Source organism: Microcaecilia unicolor, chromosome 1 (assembly GCF_901765095.1).
Source record: "Microcaecilia unicolor chromosome 1, aMicUni1.1, whole genome shotgun sequence".
NCBI lineage: Eukaryota > Metazoa > Chordata > Amphibia > Gymnophiona > Siphonopidae > Microcaecilia > Microcaecilia unicolor.
In genome coordinates, this window is record NC_044031.1 from 620127095 (window position 1) to 620150558 (window position 23464).

General features: G+C 46.5%; 1 protein-coding gene across 1 annotated transcript in view; it reads left to right on the top strand.

Moving 5' to 3' along the window:
* LOC115460481 (speriolin-like) overlaps window positions 1-20311 on the top strand; it is a 311675-nt gene extending 291364 nt beyond the window's left edge. Inside the window, exon 10 of the mRNA XM_030190246.1 lies at window positions 19914-20311. Within this exon, the coding sequence (XP_030046106.1) occupies window positions 19914-20246 (333 nt within the window). The 3' untranslated portion in view covers window positions 20247-20311. The remainder of the gene's footprint in view (window positions 1-19913) is intronic.
* Window positions 20312-23464: the final 3153 nt, after the last annotated feature.

The following is a 23464-nucleotide window of genomic DNA, read 5'->3' on the forward strand; positions in this document are numbered from 1 at the left end:
GGTGTCCTGGCATGTCAGGGGGACCAGTGCACTACAAATGCTGGCTCCTCCTATGACCAAATGAGTTGGATTTGGTCATTTTTGAGATGGGCATCCTCGGGTTACATTATCGCCGAAAACCGTGGACGACTATCTCTAAGGTCGACCTAAATGTTGAGATTTGGGCGTCTCTGACCGTATTATCGAAACGAAAGATGGTCGCCCATCTTGTTCCAATAATACGGGTTTCCCCACCCCTTCGCGGGGACGTCCTGCGAGGACGCCCTCAGGAAAACTTGGGCGCCCCGTTCGATTATGCCCCTCCACGGGGATTATTTATTTATATCATATATTGGTTGAAAATGGGAAAATCAAAAGCTTACCAGAACTGCAGGAACAGTATGGGTTAGAAGGCACTGAAATTTTTGCTTATTTGCAATTAAAGCATTGTAGCCTGGGTCCTGCATATTTTCATAACGATGCTCAGGAAACACATTATCTTATTATCACAAATGTAAGTCCAGTAGACCATGACAGGTTATCTAAGGTTTGGGAGAAAGAATTGCAATGTGAATCTTTGGAAGGCTTACTCAAATCTTCATTAGCATGGGGTCAGAGCTATTACTGAAAATAATGCTATGAGAAATGCAGTACAAGTTTATTATGCGTCTTTATAGATCACCACAAAGAGCTTTAAGAGCCCAACTGCAGGAATATGATGTTTGTTTAAAGTGTTGTCAGGCTAATGCTAATTTGAGTCATGTTTTGACTATCCCTCACGTACAATTGTTTTGTGAAAGCAACTAAGATTCTTTATTTCTAGAATATGGTCTGTCACTGCCAAGGATGTTATTTGATAAGCATACCATATCTTTTCCTGTCCCATCTGGGCTTAAGGGATTCTTGAAGAGAGCTGTATTGATGGCCAAAAAGTCAGCCTTGCTTAATTGGCTCTGGCAAGACCGCCTCATCTAAAACTCACTAGCATTCTTTAATGATTACTCTCCTGACTATGAAAAAAATGGGAACCCCACATATGGCTTCAGCTAATGGGGTCTCCTTACAAAAGGTTTTGGAGCCCTTTTGGAATGCCCTTATTCCCATGGCCCATAATATGACCCTTAACTTGTAGTTTCTCTTTAAGATAATACTATGGCATTTGTCAGTCCCATCACAATTGAATGGTTGTTACGGCCAAGGGTTTGTGTGTTAGTATCTTTGGTAACTTTTAATAGAATGGTGCATTTATATTGTATTCAGCATCTCAGATGATTGTCTTCATCACCATGGTTGTATTTGCAATTGCAAATTTTTTAATAAAATATATTTGAACATAAAAAAAACAAAAATAATAAAAAGATGTCTCTTAATCATATAAGAATACTTAATCTGTCAAAACGCTCACAATAAAGTCCATTCCCAGTCAATTCAACATGTAATGGACTGGTAGTTCACTAATAAATATACACAGACAGATGGGGGAAAAAAGTCTCACCTGTCACCGGGTCAAAAACTTTCCAATCTCTTCGGATCAAGTTATTCAATGCAGCTCTTTGGTGACTGTTGTAATCATTGACAAAAAAACCCTCCGTCCAAATAATTTTGTTAACTATGAAAAATTTATGACTTCTTTTAAAATGATAAATTAAGCATTTTAACCAAGCAACTTTGTGCTGAGTGACTAGCAATAGGCTTGAAAATAATGATTGTATAATGCGACACATCTTCTGGCTCAGTGAGCCTCGATGGCAGGGCTTTTTTTTGAGGGGGGGTACTAAGTACCAGCACTTTTTCTACTGTCTGCTAAATTGACCCATGGTCCCAAGTTTTAATGAAAGAGCTCAGGCCCTACACACCAATTCTGCCTTGTCATAGATATTGTGACTGGTTGCAGGGGGCCTGGCTACTGTGGGGTGGGTCCCTCAATGATCAACCCACCCCTGAAGGGTGGCCTGGCATTTGAGTACCAGCACCTTTTTCACTAGAAAAAAACACACTGCCCGATGGACATCCGTTCGCTGTCACTTTGTCAAGGGATCAGAGCCGAGAGTTATAAATACGTAAGTATTGCCACACTGGGACAGACCAAAGGTCATTCAAGCCCAGCATCCTGTTTCCAACAATAGCCAATCCAGGTCACAAATACCTGGCAAGATCCCAAAAAAGTTCAATACATTTTATCCTGCTTATCCCAGTAATAGCAGTGGATTTTCCCCAAGTCAATTTAATAATGGTCTATGGACTTTTCCTTTAGGAAGCCGTCAGACCTTTTTAAAACCCCACTAAGCTAAGCACCTTTACCACAATCTCTGGTAACAAATTCCAGAGTTTAATTACACGTTGAGTGAAGAAAAATTTCTCCAATTCGTATTAAATTGACTACTTTGCAGCTTCATCGCATGCCCCCTAGTCCTAGTATTTTTGGAAAGAATAAACAAGTGATTCACATCTACCTGTTCCACTCCACTCATTATTTTATAGACCTCTATCATATCTCCACTCAGCCATCTTTTCTATGAGCTGAAGAGCCCTAGCCACTTCAGCCTTTCCTCATAGGGAAGTCGTCCCATCCCCGTTATAATTTTCGTTGCCCTTCTCTGTACCTTTTCTAAATCCACTATATCTTTTTTGAGATACGGTGACCAGAACTGAACACAATATTCGAGGTGCGGCCGCACCATGGAGCGATACAAAGGCATTATTACGTCCTCACTTTTGTTTTCCATTCCTTTCCTAATAATACCTAACATTCTATTTGCTTTCTTAGCCACCACAGCACATTGAGCAGAAAGTTTCAACCTATCATCAATGACGACACCTAGATCCATTTCTTGGTCAGTTACTCCTAACATGGAATCTTGCAGTACATAGTTATAATTTGGGTTCCTCTTTCCCATATGCATCACTTTGACCTTGCTCACATTAAACGTCATCTGCCATTTAGATGCCCAGTCTCTCAGTCTAGTGAAGTCCTCGTAATTTTTCACAATCCTCTCGTGATTTAACAACTTTGAATAACTTTGTGTCATCAGCAAATTTAATTATCTCACTAGTTATTCCCATCTCTAATTTATAAATATGTTAAAAAGCAGCAGTCCCAGCACAGTCCCCTGGGAAACTCCACTATCTACCCTTCTCCATTCAGAATACTAAACATTTAACCCTACTCTCTGTTTTCTATCTTTTAACCAGTTTTTAATCCACAATAGGACACTACCTCCTATTCCATGATTCTCCAATTTCTTCTGGAATCTTTCATGAGGTACTTTGTCAAATGCCTTTTGAAAATCCAGATACACAATATCAACCGGCTCGCCTTTATCCACATGTTTGTTCACCCCTTCAAAGAAATGTAATAGATTGGTGAGGCAAGATTTCCCTTCACTAAATCCATGTTGGTTTTGTCTCATTAATCCATGCTTTTGAATATGCTCTGTAATTTTCTTCTTTATAATAGTCTCTACCATGATGCCTGGCAGCAACGTCAGGCTCACTGGTCTATAATTTCCTGGATCCCCTCTGGAACCTTTTTTAAATATCAGTGTTACATGGGCTACCCTCCAATCTTCTGGTACCACACTCGATTTTAAAGATAAATTACATATTACTAACAATAGTTCCGCAAGTTCATTTTTCAATTCTATCAGTACTCTGGGATGAATACCATCCAGTCGAGATTTGCTATTCTTCAATTTGTCAAATTGCCCCCATTACATCTTCTAGGTTTATAGAGATTTCATTCAGTTTCTCTGACTCGTCAGCTTTGAATACCTTTTCTGGCACCGGTATCTCTTGCAAATTTCCCCCGGTGAAGACCAAAGTGAATAATTTATTTAATCTCTCCGCTATGGCTTTGTCTTCCCTGATTGCCGCTTTTACCCCTCGGTCATCTAGTGGTCCAACAGATTCTTTTGCCGGTTTCTTACTTTTAATATACCTAAAAAAATGTTTACTATGTGTTTTATGCCTCCAATGCAATCTTTTTTTCAAAGTCCCTCTTTGCCTTCCTTATCAGTGCTTTGCATTTGACTTGACATTCCTTATGCTGTTTCTTATTATTTTCAGTCAGTTCCTTCTTCCATTTTCTGAAGGATTTTCTTTTAGTTCTAATAGCTTCTTTCACCTCACTTTTTGGTCTTCCTCCCTCCTTTTTGATGTTTCAACATTTTTTATTGATGACAATTCAAATGGAAAATTTCCAATAATCTGAATATGAATAAGTTTAGAAACAAACATGAACGCCTTAGAACCATGCATTACAGTCCGTCATCAAATTCTTTTAAAACATTTTCTCCCCCCCCCCCTCTCTGCTTGTGTTCTAACTCCCCCCCCCCCCCTTTTCCTTATAGAATGTTACAAGTAGTTTAAATACAACCTTTTAGGCCAGAACAACATAGTCTGAACAGTGACAAAGCTAACAGCTCTCCATCGATTGGCTATATTTAACCTGTAGCTCCCTCCCCCCCCCCCCCAAATTCTATGACACTACTCTCCTATAACGACCATAGCCAAGTATAACACTGCTTCATGCATCTCAGTAACACTTTTGACCCCCCTCCCCCTTCTCCCCAGCCTCCCCTACCCATCCCCTCCACGAACCCTGCCCCCCTCCCCCCCCGATGCCTTGTACACCCATCTTTGTGCTGCATGCTTACCCATACCAGACTACTCCACGCCCCCTCTAGTACCCCAAGGTAAGCTATTCAAGATTTGACTACGGGCTCTTGGGGATACTTTGTTAAGATACTGCCTCCATGTAGCCAGGAACCTCTCCTGCCTCCTGGGCGATACTCTTGCGTCTCGGGATTCCCATAGCATGAGTTGGTGGAGTTTATTCCTCCAATACCAGTATGAGGGAGGCATGTCTGACACCCAGTGAATAAGAATGCATTTCTTCCCTACTATACATGACTTACTTAGCAACATTCGTTCTCCCCGTGTTCCCACTCCCCACTGTCCCACAGTGCTAAACATAATTCGTTCAAAGGTCAGGACTATTGGCTGCCCCAGGACCATACTTAGGAACTGCCTTATTTTGTGCCAGAATGACCTGATGCGTCTACACTGCCACATGCAATGCATAAGAGTGGCTCCCCCCTGCTTGCATTTTTGGCAGTTGTCAGTGTCTATAACCCCTGCACAGAATGCCCTTTTCGGTGAGAAATAAGCTCTGTGCACCGCCCTGAACTGACATTCCTGATGTTCCACACTGTGGACGACCATGGGTATCTCCACCAACGATCTCCTAATGAGTGTTTCAGTGATTGGCGCCTGCCTGTCCTGACTCCATCGCTCTGCTACCTCGGTTACCCTCCTTTCTGGCTGCCCCTTCCCCAATTCCTTACAGAACCAGGAAACAGATACTTGCCCCGCTGCATCCCCCTCTAAGAATTCTTTCAGCTACCAAAATTTGGAGATAGGCCTGTCTGCAGGAGGTTCTGCACATAATGGGACAGTTGATAATACGCTAAGACCCCCATTGGGCCCCCTGAGCAGATATTCATAAAGTTATTTGCCGAAATCAATGTGCCATCTTCTTGGATAAGGCTCTCTAGTAATGTTACTCCCTTGTCTTGGAGCTACGGTAGACTATATTTTCCCTTCCGGGTATAAAGTCATCATAAAATAAAAGGGAGGCCTGTATGAATTCTGCTCCACACAATGACAAGAATCTATGACCAGGACATGAGAAAGGAAAGGGTGCATCTTTTACGATAAGACTATCAAAGGCTCAATGGTTTAGTGCTGTACAATCTGTATATACTAATTTAAACGAGAGCTAAGGTAATAAATTATTTGAACCAAATGAGGTAATTAAACTGTCAAATGTTTATTCACTTATTCTAACACGGCATTCGTTTTCTAACTCAAAATGTATCAACAGGATTTAAAAAAAATCGAACATTTACTGGTTGGATTTAATTCAGTATTTATGATTTATTTGTTTTAAGACTCATTATGGATGTGGGTACTAGAGCACAATACAGTCAGTTCAGTGGTCTTACAAACCAGCTGTAAGGATATTCAGTGAGAGAGTGCTCGCAATACAGGGAAACAAAAATATTTTACAAAATTTTCAAATCATCTTGCCAGTCCATGTAAAATTATCTTTCAGATTACATTTTTAAAATGTATTTTAACAACTATAACAGTATGAATACTTCTAATCATTGGTACACTTGTTTTCCTTTAAATATCCTTAATAGGGACAATGATAACAACAACAAACAGTTACTTTAACACAACCATACAGGTTGGAAGCACAGCATAGCTGTCCAAAGTTCTGTTCAGTGCATAATGCTTGCTGTGGAATGCACGTATTCTGAATAGTGTACTTTTGAGTGCTGAAATATTTTAACAAAAACGTTCAGCAAGACATAGATTGATCAGACAAAAAAATTAAAACATTATGCTGTTTTATGCCATTATTTTTCCTGTCTCTCAACCTCCACTGAAACATATAGCGCCTTAAACAAATGTTAAAGTACAAAACACTCTTCTCCTTTTCAGGCTAATTGTTACCAAAGGAGTCCATAGTCCTTGCAAAGTCACCTGACCCATTTCTGTAAAAGCACTGCTGAAGTGTAAGCTAGCTGGCTGGAAGTTAAAACTAGTAGATTTAAACTAGAACTGCCTGGCTCAGCGACAGCTTCCGGGGATCTTACCTTGTGCCTGAAGTCCCTGGCCACCTTTCTCTCCATGACCCCTGCACGAGCAGCCATCAGCCTCGGCCTTCCTTACCAGCTCGCTCTACTTCTCACAATTTACCCCGCCCAGAGCATAAATTGAAGGGTAAGCCTAGTCCTGATTGGGCGACCTCTTAGACCTCCCCTAGCTAGCCTTTGAAAGCTTTCATCTGATTGGCTCGCCATATTTACCTGCCTGACGCCAGCAAGACGATTTTCTCCCTTCACAGGCGCACATGCAGGGCAGACGCGAGGCGCTGCCTGCGTCACTGCATGGATTTTTTAAACAACAGGCAGGGTGGTGGCAGGAGATGAGAGTGGAGCAGCGTGAGCGGAGCGGTATGGCGGGCCAGCACCGCAGCGGCGCCCTTGAAGGCAGGTGCCCCCCTGCGGTGCTTACCCCACTTACCATGTTGGCACGGCCCTGAGCGGTAGCAAGACACTACAAGACGGGTCCTGCTTCCAGCGCGCCAGTAAGTCTCTCCAGACATGCCATAAGGGCCCCAGGAGCACACTCTGTTTGACCCTTTCAGGCATCTGCTTCCGCTTCACATGCAACAGGTAGTTCACATGACAGGGATAGAAATAAGCCCTCTCCATAGCCATGTCTGTGTAGGTGTTAGTGTCTAGAATCCAATCTCTTAGATGACGCAATAAACATGCTTGATTGTACTCCCGCATATCTGGCAAACCCAAACCACCCCTCCTCTGGGCCCCAATTAGGTGCTGCCATTTCAGCTTAGGCTTCTTTCCTGCCCAGCAGAATGACACCACCAGCCTTCTGAGCACTGTCAAATCCTTTAACAGCCTAATCGGGAGGGCCTGTAAGATATATAACCATCGTGGAAAGATTATCATGCGGTATTTTTATTTTATTTTTGTTACATTTGTACCCCGCGCTTTCCCACTCATGGCAGGCTCAATGCGGCTTACATGGGGCAATGGAGTGTTAAGTGACTTGCCCAGATTCACAAGGAGCTGCCTGTGCCTGAAGTGGGAATCGAACTCAGTTCCTCAGCTCCCCAGGACCAAAGTCCACCACCCTAACCACTAGGCCACTCCTCCACTCCTCGGTGTATGTGTATTCTACCTGTCAGGGACAATGGGAGTGGGGACCACTTTATCAGTTGTTCCTTTGTATCCCTCAGCAATTGGGTTACATTCAACTCGTACAGTTTGCCTGTATCCAAATAGCTAAAGGACCCATTTGCCCACCAAAATGGAAAGCTGTCCCCCCATTCACCCTTAGGTTCTTCCTTACTCGCTAGCGCTTCTGATTTTTGAAAATTCAATTGGAGGCCCGAGAAGTCTCCGTATTCCCTGAGGCTCTCCATAAGATGTGGTAGGGACTGATGAGGCTGCGTGAGCAATACCAACAGGTCATCCGCAAAGGCCGCTGTCTTGAAAGTTATGTCTCTAACCTGAACCCCTCTAATGTTGGCATTACTCTGAATCTCCCTTTATAAGGGGTCCAAGGAAAGAATAAAGAGTAGCGGTGACAATGGACAGCCCTGCCTTGTTCCTCGCCTTATCGGGAACCATTCAGATAGGTGCCCATTGGCATAAACCTGCGCCTTAGGCTCCATATATAATACTTTAACTGCCTGTGCAAATAATCCAGTGATACCATAGGCCTGCAGGGTCCCAAAAAGAAAGCCCGAGTCCACTCTATCGAACGCCTTTTCGGCGTCGAAACTTATTAGCAAAGCTGGAGTCCTCTCCATTCGTACCCTCTCCAACGCAGCCCATATGCGCCTCATATTCTTTGCTATCACTCTACCACATGTGAATCCCACCTGTGATTCTATTATCAGGGGCGGGAGATATCTCGACAGTCTGTTCGCCAGTATTTTAGCCAGGAGCTTCGCCTCTACGTTTAGTAAGGAAATTGGTCTGTATGAGTTGGGGCAATCCGGCGGCCTGCCCGGCTTCGGCAATACACTAATCTGAGCCCTATTCAGATGGATGGGCAGGCTGCCGCGCTGCAAGGAAACATTAAAAGCCCTTGTGAGCACTTGATAAATCTCTGTCCCCAAGATTTTATAGAATTCAGATCTCATCCCATCTGGTCCCGGGGCCTTATTCAACTGGCTTTGTTTGATCACCCATTCTACTTCCTCTTCCACAATAGGCACATTCAATATTTCCAACCCTGCCTCTGATATTTGTGGGACATCCACACTGGCAAGGTACCTCCCTCCTTTTTTAATATGCGAAATATATTTGGCCTGGGCTTTCAGGATGGTATTTTTGAACAGCATCCACACCTGATATAAAGTTTTGATCCTCGCAGCCACTCCTCTAAGTTTTTTTTTCACTGTTCTTCTCATTTTATCATAGTCTCCTTTTTTAAAGTTAAACTCTAACGTATTTGATTTCCAACGTATACTTCAAAGCTAATCTCAAATCCGATCATATTATAATCACTTATCAAGCGGCCCCAGCACCATTACCTCCCGCACCAGATCATGCGCTCCACTAAGGACTAGGTCTAGAATTTTTCCTTCTCTCATCGGCTCCTGTACCAGCTGCTCCATAAAGCTATCCTTGATTTCATCAAGGAATTTTACCTCCCTGGCGTGCCCCGATGTTACATTTACCCAGTCAATATCGGGGTAATTGAAATCACCCATTATTATTGTGTTGCCCAATTTGTTTGTGTCCCTAATTTCCTTTAACATTTCTGCATCAGTCTGTTCATCCTGGACAGGCAGAAGGTAGTACACTCCTATCACTATCCTTTTCCCCTTTACACATGGAATTTCGATCCACAGTGATTCCAAGAAGTGTTTTGTTTTCTGCAGAATTTTCAATCTATTTGATTCAAGGCTAACATACAATGCTACCCCTCCACCAATTCGATCCACCCTATTACTACGATATAATTTGTACCCTGGTATGACAGTGTCCCACTGGTTATCCTCCTTCCATCAGGTCTCAGAGATGCCTATTATATCTAATTTTTCATTTAGTGCAATATATTCTAACTCTCCCATCTTATTTCTTAGGCTTCTGGCATTTGCACATAGACATTTCAAACTATGAGGTCCTTTTACTAAGCAGCTAATGGAATTACCACCTGACTACCGCGTGGCTCTTGCGGTAATTTCATTTTTGGCACGCATCTGAAAAGTATTTATTTTCAAGCATGCGTATGTCACGTTTTCAAAGCTGGAACTGGGTTTGTGAGCCCTTGGACCACTGCCGAGGAGCGGCAGTGGCAGGCAAAACCACCCCACACCAGAGACTAGGCAGAACAGGACTGGACCCCGGACTGGAGTAGCAGCAGAGGCAAACAAGCAGAATTAAAGCAGAGCAGGTACCCTTAAACTTCACCTGCACTTGGCCACTTTTCACCCAGAGTTGCAGGTGGCCAGCAGGACTTACTGGGCAAGGCCGGACTGGATACCCACTAGGCTGAACCAGGACTGAGGGTCAGAGGGGAAAGGAACATACAGGGGCAGCAGGGCAAGGAAGGGATAAGCTAACGGGCAGGACTGAAAGCTGCAAGCAGCCACTAGAACAGGGAACAAAAACACTGAAAAACAAAAGACAGACTGAAAGCTGCCAGGCAGCCACTAAACAAGAAACACGGAGAACCCAGAACAAGACACAGTAAATACAAACAAGAGTCAAGACTAGGACAGTACAAACTAAGCTACACATAAACTAAACAGAATCAGGAAAGGAACTAGAACAGGAATCAAACTAGGCTGAAATGCAACAAGCACCAACATACCAGGGCCTTAGGCGATGCAAAGGCAAAGCAGCAATGTTTCAAGATGGCTAATAAGCCCTGAAGCAGTTGAGGCTCAACTGCTGCTATCACCAGGCAGCTACGGGTGCTGTGCAGGCTCAAACAACATAAGCAAACCCGGCAGCCTAGAAGATCCGGACCGGACAGAGTAGAAATCTGGAACGGGCGATGGTCCATAGCAGCCACCCGTTCTGGCCACCAGAGGGTGAGGAAAGCACAGACGTAACAGCATAACAGACGAACGCCAAGTGGAATTTGGCACGCGTAGGTCATTACTGCCCGGCTACCGCGTGAGTCTTTACCGCTAGGTCAATTTTCAAAAACAAATTTTAAAAGGCATTTTTTACAGGTGTACTAAAAAAAAATAAATCGATCAGCGTGCGCCCAAAACCCATGCCTACACCACCACAAGCCATTTTTTAGCGCACCTTTGTAAACGGGCCCCTATGTTTGTTGTTCCTATTTACATCATGCTCAGTACTTGACAGTAGTAATTTGCAATCTTCTGTCTGATTTTTATTTTTATTTAAAGACACCTGATTTACTATGGTCTGTTTTGCAACCACACTATCGGGATACCCTATCTTCCCTGTTTTGGTGATACCTTTAAAAGATACCTTATTCCAAATAACCTAACCCCTGTCCTTATGACCCCTGGCATATAACCCCACAAAGAGTCCCCTCTACTGAAGGACACCCCCACCAGGTTCCTTAATGTCTACTGGGTTTAGGGCAGGAGTGATCCCCTGTTGCTCCCGCCCGTTGCTGGCACCAGGTTCAAAATGGCACCAGACGCTACCGCTAGGGGTTGAACCTAGCACCAGCAAGGGGCAGGAGTGACAGGAGATTGCTGCTGCCCTGAATTCATTAGACACCAGGGAACTCATAAGTTAGGCCCTAGGGTGCCTATAGAGGTTGAGAGTGTCTTAGGGGGGGAGTGACAAGGTCAGTGGGCTGCAAGGATTTAGCTTCTGTGGCAGGAAAGAACCAGGAGTCTGCGCTAAGACCCCTTTGCTGCCCGTGAGCTTTGGGCTGCAGCGTAACAACCCAATTCTCTGGGACAGAAAAGTGCTGGTGGTACTTTTCCAGGAATAACAAAGCCTTCAGTATTAACAGCAAACTGCATTATTAAATTTACATCCTAATGAACTGTTTTGCACACATTTGCATCTCATTACTGTGAAACCTGTGGTAACTTAACATGTATTGCAGTAATATAACACAAGTTACTGCCATCCAACAGGTGTTAAGGGGCACATAATGTGCGATATTGCTCTAATAAACCTTGATAACTACCCCCCTAAATGCCTTTTTTGTTTTATATTGTAGTGTCTTGGAATGTTTCCAACTTCATGTTTTTAATTTTCCTTTGTTGTTCGGAGGGTTTTTGTTATGAGCAATGAGCAGGATTAGTTTTTGCCGGTACAATTTTAAATAACACCTTAACATACCCATTTTTTATTTCTGTCCTCATTTTTCATTCTGTTTTCCTTTTTTTCTTTTCTAGAGTTGGATTTTACATGTAGTGTATGGTTTACAAAACTTTTAAATTAAACTTGGTGGTTTGCCCTGTTTAGGCAAATGGAACGATGTCCTGATGTTTTTTTTTAAATAGTGGAGAAGTAGCCTACTGGTTAGTGCAGCAACTTTGAGCCTGGATTTGATTCCCATTGCAGTTCATTGTGACTGGGCAAGTCACTTAACCCTCCGCTGCCCCAAGTACAAATAAGTACCTGTATATACTATATAAACTGCTTTGAATGCAGTTGCAAAAAACCACAGAAAGATAGTATATCAAGTTCCATTCCCTTTATTGATTTCTTAATATACCAATTAAACTGATGCACAGTCCAAAGTGGTGTACAATCACAAAATAGACAGAAAAGAAGCCCAGATATAGACAGGAGAGATATCCACACATCACAACAAAATCATGATAGAAAACATATCAGAATACATTCTAAATCATAATATTAAAATGGTTATCCTTGCTTCTACCTTTTATCTCCTTTTTTTCTATTGTATAACTCGGAAGTTATTCTGCACCCCCATGCCACTCACCAAATGCAAGATTAAAGTAGTATGTCTAGAGAAGAGATTTAAATTTCCTTAATACTAATCCTAAATGAATAGTAGGTGGCAAGGCGTTCCACAATATTGGTGCAAGGAAAAAGAAGGCTGAATTCCTGGTTGATTCGTAATGTGCCTTTCTGGGGGTCAGCAGAGCAAATGCTACATACCTGTAGAAGGTATTCTCCGAGGACAGCAGGCTGATTGTTCTCACTGATGGGTGATGTCCACGGCAGCCCCTCCAATCGGAACACTTTCTAGCAAAGTCATTTGCTAGTCCTCGCGCGCCGATGCGCACCGCGCATGCGCGGCCGTCTTCCCGCCCGAACCGGCTCGTGCCAGCCAGTCTCATATGTAGCAAAACAAAGAGAAGGGAAGACACAACTCCAAAGGGGAGGCGGGCGGGTTTGTGAGAACAATCAGCCTGCTGTCCTCGGAGAATACCTTCTACAGGTATGTAGCATTCGCTTTCTCCGAGGACAAGCAGGCTGCTTGTTCTCACTGATGGGGTATCCCTAGCCCCCAGGCTCACTCAAAACAACAACCATGGTCAATTGGGCCTCGCAACGGCGAGGACATAACTGAGATTGACCTAAAAAAATTTACCAACTAACTGAGAGTGTAGCCTGGAACAGAATAAAACATGGGCCTAGGGGGGGTGGAGTTGGATTCTAAACCCCGAACAGATTCTGAAGCACTGACTTCCCGAACCGACTGTCGCGTCGGGTATCCTGCTGCAGGCAGTAATGAGATGTGAATGTGTGGACAGATGACCACGTCGCAGCTTTGCAAATCTCTTCAATAGTGGCTGACTTCAAGTGGGCTACCGACGCTGCCATGGCTCTAACATTATGAGCCGTGACATGACCCTCAAGAGCCAGCCCAGCCTGGGCGTAAGTGAAGGAAATGCAATCTGCTAGCCAATTGGATATGGTGCGTTTTCCCACAGCCACTCCCCTCCTGTTGGGATCAAAAGAAACAAACAATTGGGCGGACTGTCTGTTGGGCTGTGTCCGCTCCAGAGAGAAGGCCAATGCTCTCTTGCAGTCCAATGTGTGCAGCTGACGTTCAGCAGGGCAGGAATGAGGACGGGGAAAGAATGTTGGCAAGACAATTGACTGGTTCAGATGGAACTCCGACACAACCTTTGGCAAGAACTTAGGGTGAGTGCGGAGGACTACTCTGTTATGATGAAATTTAGTGTAAGGGGCCTGGGCTACCAGGGCCTGAAGCTCACTGACTCTACGAGCTGAAGTAACTGCCACCAAGAAAATGACCTTCCAGGTCAAGTACTTCAGATGGCAGGAATTCATTGGCTCAAAAGGAGGTTTCATCAGCTGGGTGAGAACGACATTGAGATCCCATGACACTGTAGGAGGCTTGACAGGAGGCTTTGACAAAAGCAAACCTCTCATGAAGCGAACAACTAAAGGCTGTCCTGAGATCGGCTTACCTTCCACACGGTAATGGTATGCACTGATTGCACTAAGGTGAACCCTTACAGAGTTGGTCTTGAGACCAGACTCAGACAAGTGCAGAAGGTATTCAAGCAGGGTCTGTGTAGGACAAGAGCGAGGATCTAGGGCCTTGCTGTCACACCAGACGGCAAACCTCCTCCACAGAAAGAAGTAACTCCTCTTAGTGGAATCTTTCCTGGAAGCAAGCAAGATGCGGGAGACACCCTCCGACAGACCCAAAGAGGCAAAGTCTACGCTCTCAACATCCAGGCCGTGAGAGCCAGGGACCGGAGGTTGGGATGCAGAAGCGCCCCTTCGTCCTGCGTGATGAGGGTCGGAAAACACTCCAATCTCCATGGTTCTTCGGAGGACAACGCCAGAAGAAGAGGGAACCAGATCTGACGCGGCCAAAAGGGAGCAATCAGAATCATGGTGCCTCGGTCTTGCTTGAGTTTCAACAAAGTCTTCCCCACCAGAGGTATGGGAGGATAAGCATACAGCAGACCCTCCCCCCAGTCCAGGAGGAAGGCATCCGATGCTAGTCTGCCATGGCCCTGAAGCCTGGAACAGAACTGAGGGACTTTGTGGTTGGCTCAAGATGCGAAGAGATCTACCAAGGGGGTGCCCCACACCTGGAAGATCTGTCGCACTACATGGGAATTGAGCGACCACTCGTGAGGTTGCATAATCCTGCTCAACCTGTCGGCCAGACTGTTGTTTACGCCTGCCAGATATGTGGCTTGGAGCACCATGCCGTGACGGCGAGCCCAGAGCCACATGCTGACGGCTTCCTGACACAGGGGGCGAGATCCGGTGCCCCCCTGCTTGTTGATGTAATACATGGCAACCTGGTTGTCTGTCTGAATTTGGATAATTTGGTGGGACAGCCGATCTCTGAAAGCCTTCAGAGCGTTCCAGACCGCTCGTAACTCCAGAAGATTGATCTGCAGATCGCGTTCCTGGAGGGACCAGCTTCCTTGGGTGTGAAGCCCTTCGACATGAGCCCCCCACCCCAGGAGAGACGCATCCGTAGTCAGCACTTTTTGTGGCTGAGGAATTTGGAAAGGACGTCCCAGAGTCAAATTGGACCAAATCGTCCACCAATACAGGGATTTGAGAAAACTCGTGGACAGGTGGATCACGTCTTCTAGATCCCCACTAGATCCCCACTTCTGAAACCACTGGGAAGCTAGGGTCCATTGGGCAGATCTCATGTGAAGGCGGGCCATGGGAGTCACATGAACTGTGGAGGCCATGTGGCCCAGTAATCTCAACATCTGCGAGCTGTGATCTGCTGTGACGCCCGCACCCGCGAGACGAGGGACAACAAGTTGTTGGCCCTCGTCTCTGGGAGATAGGCGCGAGCCGTCCGAGAATACAGCAGAGCTCCTATGAATTCGAGTTTCTGCACTGGGAGAAGATGGGACTTTGGGTAATTTATCACAAACCCCAGTAGCTCCAGGAGGCGAATAGTCATCTGCATGGACTGCAGGGCTCCTGCCTCGGATGTGTTCTTCACCAGCCAATCGTCGAGATATGGGAACACGTGTACCCCCAGTCTGCGAAGCGCAGCTGCTACTACAGCCAAGCACTTTGTGAACACTCTGGGCGCAGAGGCGAGCCCAAAGGGTAGCACACAGTACTGGAAGTGACGTGTGCCCAGCTGAAATCGCAGATACTGTCTGTGAGCTGGCAGTATCGGGATGTGCGTGTAGGCGTCCTTCAAGTCCAGAGAGCATAGCCAATCGTTTTCCTGAATCATGGGAAGAAGGGTGCCCAGGGAAAGCATCCTGAACTTTTCCTTGACCAGATATTTGTTCAGGGCCCTTAGGTCTAGGATGGGATGCATCCCCCCTGTTTTCTTTTCCACAAGGAAGTACCTGGAATAGAATCCCAGCCCTTCTTGCCCGGATGGCACGGGCTCGACCGCATTGGCGCTGAGAAGGGCGGAGAGTTCCTCTGCAAGTACCTGCTTGTGCTGGAAGCTGTAAGACTGAGCTCCCGGTGGACAATTTGGAGGTTTTGAGGCCAAATTGAGGGTGTATCCTTGCCGAACTATTTGGAGAACCCACTGATCGGAGGTTATGAGAGGCCACCTTTGGTGAAAAGCTTTCAACCTCCCTCCGACTGGCAGGTCGCTCGGCACTGACACTTGGATGTCGGCTATGCTCTGCTGGAGCCAGTCAAAAGCTCGTCCCTTGCTTTTGCTGGGGAGCCGAGGGGCCTTGCTGAGGCGCACGCTGCTGAGGAGAGCGAGCGCGCTGGGGCTTAGCCTGGGCCGCAGGCTGTCGAGAAGGAGGATTGTACCTACGCTTGCCAGAAGAATAGGGAACAGTCTTCCTTCCCCAAAAAAATCTTCTACCTGTAGAGGTAGAGGCTGAAGGCTGCCGGCGGGAGAACTTGTCGAAAGCGGTGGAGTGCTGGTGGAGCTGCTCTACCACCTGCTCGACTTTCTCTCCAAAAATATTATCCGCACGGCAAGGCGAGTCCGCAATCCGCTGCTGGATTCTATTCTCCAGGTCGGAGGCACGCAGCCATGAGAGTCTGCACATCACCACACCTTGAGCAGCGGCCCTGGACGCAACATCAAAGGTGTCATACACCGCTCTGGCCAGGAATTTTCTGCACGCCTTCAGCTGCCTGACCACCTCCTGAAATGGCTTGGCTTGCTCGGGGGGGAGCTTGTCCACCAAGCCCGCCAACTGCCGCACATTGTTCCGCATGTGTATGCTCGTGTAGAGCTGGTAGGACTGAAGTTTAGCCACGAGCATAGAAGAATGGTAGGCCTTCCTCCCAAAGGAGTCCAAGGTTCTAGAGTCCTTGCCCGGGGGCGCCGAAGCATGCTCCCTAGAACTCTTGGCCTTCTTTAGGGCCAAATCCACAACTCCAGAGTCATGAGGCAACTGAGTGCGCATCAGCTCTGGGTCCCCATGGATCCGGTACTGGGACTCGATCTTCTTGGGAATGTGGGGATTACTTAGAGGCTTGGTCCAGTTCGCCAGCAATGTCTTTTTGAGGACATGATGCATGGGTACTGTGGACGCTTCCTTAGGTGGAGAAGGATAGTCCAGGAGCTCAAACATTTCAGCCCTGGGCTCGTCCTCCACAACCGTAGACATCTCCCGGACAAAGGAAGTGAAAGACAGGCTCTCAGGAGGAGAAAGCTGCCTTTCAGGAGAGGGAGTGGGATCAGAAGGAAGACCCTCAGACTCCTCGTCAGAGAAATATCTGATGTCCTCTTCCTCTTCCCACGAGGCCTCACCATCGGTGTCAGACACAAGTTCACGGACCTGTGTCTGCAACCGTGCCCGGCTTGACTCCGTGGAACCACGGCCACGGTGGGAGCGTCGAGAGGTAGACTCCCTCGCCCGCACCGGCGAAGCTCCCTCCGCCGACGTAGTCGGGGAGCCTTCCTGGGAGGCTACAGCAATCGGTACCGCAAGCGGCACCGATGTCGGAGACCTCACCCCGGACAATGGACCAGCCGGCGCCTCGCTCGATGGTACCGGTGGCGCAAGCACCCCCGGTACCGGAGGGGTAGGGCGCAACAGCTCTCCCAGGATCTCTGGGAGAACGGCCCGGAGGCTCTCGTGTAGAGCGGCTGTGGAAAAAGACATGGAAGCCGATGCAGGAGTCGATGTCAGAACCTGTTCCGGGCGTGGAGGCTGTTCCGGGCTGTCCAAAGGGGAGCGCACCGACACCTCTTGAACAGAGGGCGAGCGGTCCTCTCGGTGCCGATGCCTACTGGGTGCCGACTCCCTCGGCGACCCAGAGCTCTCGGTGCCGACACGGGAAGGGGACCGGTGACGATGCTTCTTCGATTTTTTGGGACGAAGCATGTCACCGGAGCTTCCCGTCACTGACGAGGAGGACGTAGAATCCAGCCGTCTCTTCCTCGGGGCCGAGGCCGAAGGAGGTCGGTCTCGGGGGGGCTGTACCTCAGGAGCCCTCAGGGTAGGGGGAGACCCACCCGAAGGCTCACCGCCACCAGCAGGGGAATGGACAGCCCTCACCTGCACTCCAGACGAAGCACCACCGTCCGACGACATCAGCAGACGAGGAGGTCTCGATACCACCGACGCCGACGCAGCCCTCCGATGTCGCCCCGATGCAGAGGGCCGATGCCTCGATGCACTCGATGCAATCGGGGGCGAGGATGAAGGTCCGGGTGCCGACGACGTCGAAGCAGTCGATACTGCCGGTGCCGATGCCGACGAAGAGCCCAAGAACAAAACGTTCCACTGGGCTGATCTCGCTACCTGTGTCCGCTTTTGCAAAAGAGAACACAGACTACAGGCCTGCGGGCGGTGCCCAGCCCCCAGACACTGAAGACACGACACGTGCCTGTCAGTGAGCGAGATTACCCGGGCGCACTGGGTGCACTTCTTGAAGCCGATGGAAGACTTCGATGTCATGGGCGGAAAAATCGCGCCGGCGAGATCAAAACTCGAAATGGCGAAAATGGCACCACAAAAATAGGGAGAAGAAAACTTCGAACCGAGGCCTAAATAGGGCCTACCCCGACGACGAAAGAAAACTTACCGGGGCAAAACTAGAAGTACGGGAAGGGAGAAAACCATAAAGGTCTCCTTCCGACACCCTTTTTTTTTTTTTTAAACTAAGTCGAAAACGACGCGCGAGGTCAACTTTGGGGCGCGAACGGCGAAACACGACCGTACCGAGCGCGGACAAAAGAAGACTGGCCGGCATGAGCCGGTTCGGGCGGGAAGACGGCCGCGCATGCGCGGTGCGCATCGGCGCGCGAGGACTAGCAAAGTACTTTGCTAGAAAGTGTTCCGATTGGAGGGGCTGCCGTGGACGTCACCCATCAGTGAGAACAAGCAGCCTGCTTGTCCTCGGAGAAAACTAATTAATGTGAGTCAAGTGATCATAGAGAGTGTAATGGGGTGTATGGAATAATCAAACTAGCAGGATAACAGTGATAAATTGACAAGGCCCCTGAAGCAGGCATCATGTCAAAACACGTTGGGTATCTCCTATATGGTGTAATAACAACAATGGACAATACTTTATACACTTTACATATCATGTATGTGTTTATTAAAGCATATTTTTATGATTATTTAAATTGGTTTATTTGGTGACTGATACTGTAGTTTTGCATATATCCCAGTTACTCTTTGTATTTCACATTGAATTTTGGAGGTGAGAGAAAAAAAATAAGGCATACAAATTGCATTTTCAAATTATGCACATGATTTTCTGTTGAAATTTTACCATTAGAAAAAGTAGGTGCAATGTCCACAGGTACTTGGTATCCATGGTAAGTTTCAAAGGAAAATATATATATCTTTTTCCTTTAAAAGTTAAGCAACAGGTTCAACCATGCAACTAGGTACAAGATTTCAAATTGCCCCTAGAATGGTTGGGGACTATCAGTAACGGTGAGGTGGGAGGAGAGACTAGGAAACAGAGCTATCAGACTTAGAATAAATTGGGAGCTCTCAGTGATACTAGGGTAGGTAGGAAGTCAAATAGAATAGCTGGGAGCATTCTCGGTAATGGGATAGCTAAAGAGGTTTGCACAGAGCTGTCGGTCACGCACAATGGGTAATGGCTCTCACTTGGGTGGGTGGAACAAAGAGCTGTCAGTAATATAGATGCTTGGGTTCACTCAGTGATGCAGAATTTAGAGGGAAGATTGGGAAGTAGATCCAGTAATCTTATAGAATTTAGATTACAGAAGAAGCACAATCCAATTGTAAGGGAATCAGGAAACAGCAAAAAGAGAGACAGGCTGGTCCTCTGAGCTTAAAATTAGGAAGAAATCTGTATGGGGAGGGGGGAGGGGACAGCAAGAATCTGGCTGGTGCTCTGGTTTTTGAACTATGGACCAGAACAGACAAAGGCCATCTGGGTCCCTGAGCTTATCATTACAGAGCAGAGATAGGCTGGTTCCACAGAATTCAGCCCCTACTGATAATAGCACTTCTCTCTTCCCAGTTCTCCTGTGATAGGCACAAAAACAAAGTAGATGAAGTGAAACGTGCAGAGATGACTAAGCGCTATACAGACATTATGAACAAACTGCAGGAATTTGGCTATGACCCCAAGAACCATCCGCAGTTTACAGAGTACCTGGTGAACAGATATGGTATCCTCAAGGAGCGACCACAACCTGGAAGCAGTGAATTCAAAAACCTTTTGGATCCTGAAATATTGAAAAGAACTGTGACCTCAATTGTGCCTTGTGATGACGTAAAAACTGTTCAAGTCCTCCTCAAATGTCTAAAGCACCTGGCAAAGGAGGATGGAAAGCCCTTGTTTGTCTGGTAAATCATTAATTCAAAGAACACCTGCAGCCTGTACGATGACTGAGGTTACGCTGTACACACTATCAGTTTGAGCAAATAAAAACATTGCATGGCCTCAGCCTGCTGTTCTATATCATGAGGTTTTCATTCATTTTGGGGTAGCTGGGGCAAAATTTGATTTCTTTTTTTTTTTTTTACTGCCAAAAACATATAGAGAGCAAATGATTTGAAAGACTGTTGCTACATCTGGTAGTCAACATGGAAAGTCATCCAGGGTCACTACCCAGGAAGACTATCCAAATGAGCATGTCCATATCTGCATCATGGCAATGTCCAAATCCTGACTGAGGATAGGGGTGCTGGAGTAGCAGTGATTTCATCTCCGTAAAAAACACCCTCAAAGGCAAATGATCATTATATGAAGGTGGAGGAAAAGCATTTTAGAGGAAAAATAAAGTTACTCACCTGTAACAGACATTCTCCGACGACAGCAGGACAAGGATTCTCACAAGTGGATGATGTTCCTCGACGGAGCACCAGTGCAGATGCTACCTAGCATTCCAAAAATTTCTAGAAGCCTTTAGTAGGCCTGCACCATGCATGCATGAGTGCCTTCCCACCTGCCCAAGTCACACGGGACCTGTAGTTGGATCAAAAAGTTAAAGGATGCAACTCCTAGGACAAGAGGGAGGATTTGTGAGAATCCTTGTTCTGTTGTCTTCAGAGAACACTTCTACAGGTGAGTAACTTCATTTTCTCTGAGGACAAGCAGGACACAGGAAACTCACAAGTGGGAATCCCTAGCTACCAGGCTAACTAAGACAACAAACAGTCAACAGTCAATAGGGATGGCAAGGCCAAAAAGAACCAATAACGCTAAGAACAAAACAGTCCTGTTGTGGAGGGTGGAGTTGGATACTAGATGCTAAACAAATTCTGCAGAACTGTTTGACCAAACCGGCTGTTGCATTGGTTATAAAGAAGTGAATGCGTGGACTGAAGATCACATTGCAGCTCTCCAAATCTCTTCAGAGGCCGACTTCAAGTGGGATACCAACGCTGCCACAGCTCTAATGCTTTCACCTAAAGCTACTGTAATCCTCAGTTCTTTTACTATGGCTTTCTCAATAACCTCTCCTGTTGTGAGCCTATGAGCTACAACTACCATCCATTCTACCCATCCCTTTCATCCCCCCCCCCCCCCCCCCCATATCTCTCTTTTCCTTTACATATTGTAGTTCTTCCTCTCTTTCCTCTCCTCTTAACTTACTCTCACCATCTTATTTCTCCTCACTACCCTTTTCATTAAATGCATTAGTACTGTAAACCACTCAGATAATCCCCTGATGGACAGTATAACAATAAGAAAACTCTGACACTATGAGCTGTGACATGACCATCCAAAGACAATCCAACTAGGCATGTGAAAAAGATGCAGTCTGATACCCAATTGGATAAAGTGTGTTTACTGATGGCTACCCCCAACCTGTTTGACTTAAAAGAAACAAAAGGCTGGGTGGACTGTCTATGGGTTTTAGTGTACTCCACACAGAAGGCTAAGTCTTGCTTGCAGTCCAAGATGTGCACTGCATTTTTGCCAGGAAGGGCATGAGGCTTTGGGAAGAATGTTGGTAGGACAATTGACTGATTAAGATGGAATTCTGACACCACCTTAGGAAGAAACTACTTTGTTATGATGAAAACCTAGTGTAAGCTGGATTCGCTACTAGGACTTCAAGCTCACTGTCCCCTGTGAGCTGAAGTGACTGCCATCAAAAACAAAATCTTCCAGGTCAGATACTTCAGATGACAAGGATCAAGAGGCTCAAAAGGAACTTTCATCAGCTGGGTGAGGATGCCATGACACAATTGGAGGTTTGATAAGAGGCTTTGTCAACAGCAAATTTCTCATGAAGCAAACTAGAGGCTGCTACACAGTGATAAGCACTTATAGCAGTGAGGTAAATCCTTATAGAGTTGGTTTTTAAATCAGACTTGGAAAGTTGTAGGAGGTATTCAGGCAGGTATAAGGAGAGAGGATCTAGGACCATGCCCTCACATCAGATGGCAAACCTCCTCCATTTAAAATCTTTTCTGGAAGCCAGGAGGATTCTGGACACAACCTCAGGCATCTGCAGAGATGCAAATTCTACATTATCAACATCCAGGCCGTTAGGGTCAGGGACTAGAGGTTGGGATGCAAAAGAGACCGTGATAGGGGTTGGAAAACAGTCCGACCTCCACAGTTCTTCAGAGGCCAACTCCAGATATAGGAGGAACCAAGTCTTCCTCAGTCAGTAGGGTGCAATGATGATCATGGTTTCCCCAGTCCTACTTCAGTTTCAGCAAAGTTTTCCCTATCAGAGGGATGGGAAGATACAAATATAGGACAGCCTCCCCACAATTGAAGAGAATGTTATCCAATGCTAGTCTGCTTGTGAACTGAGTCTGGAATAGCACCAAAAGGCCTTGTTGTTGAGATGAGTGGCAAAAAGATCCACCAAGGGGGTACCCCACTCTCATAAGATTTTGTGGGCTATGCCCCTATTGACAGACCATGTATGGTTACATCACTCTGCTCAGTTTGTCTACAAGACTGTTGCCTTTCTCTGCCAGGTATGTGGCTCTAAGCACTATGCCGTAACTGGTGGCCCACTGTCATATCCAGACTGCTTCCTGACGCAGAGGGTAGGATCCCGTACCCCCATGCTTGTTGACAAAGTACATAGCAACCTGATTGTGTCTGAATTAGCACAATTTGGTTCAACAGCCGTTCTCTGAAAGCCTTTAGAACGTTCCAGTTGCCCGGAGCTCCATGAGGTTGATTTGTAGCTCAGTCTCCTAAGCGGACCAGAGTGCCTGGGTGTGAAGTCCATGTGCATGGGCTTCCCACCCTAGACTGGATGTATCTGTAGTCAGAACCTTCTGGGGCAGAGGAATTTAGAATGAGAGTTTGGGGGTCAAATTGGGTCAAATCATCCACCAGAGAAGCAAGTGGGCTAAGTCTGGTGTAACTGTGATGACATCCAAATGGTTCCCCCAGGGCCTGGCACCACCAAAGGTCCTCCGAGCACCCACAAGTGGAGGCAAGACATGGGAGTCACATGTAGTCTGGAGGCTATGTGGCCCATCAACCTCAACATCTAAGCTGTGACCTGCTGGCTGCACTGATCCTGAGTGGTGATAGCAATGAGGGCATCTACCCATGCCTGAGGCAGGTAGGCTTGAGTATGCACCATG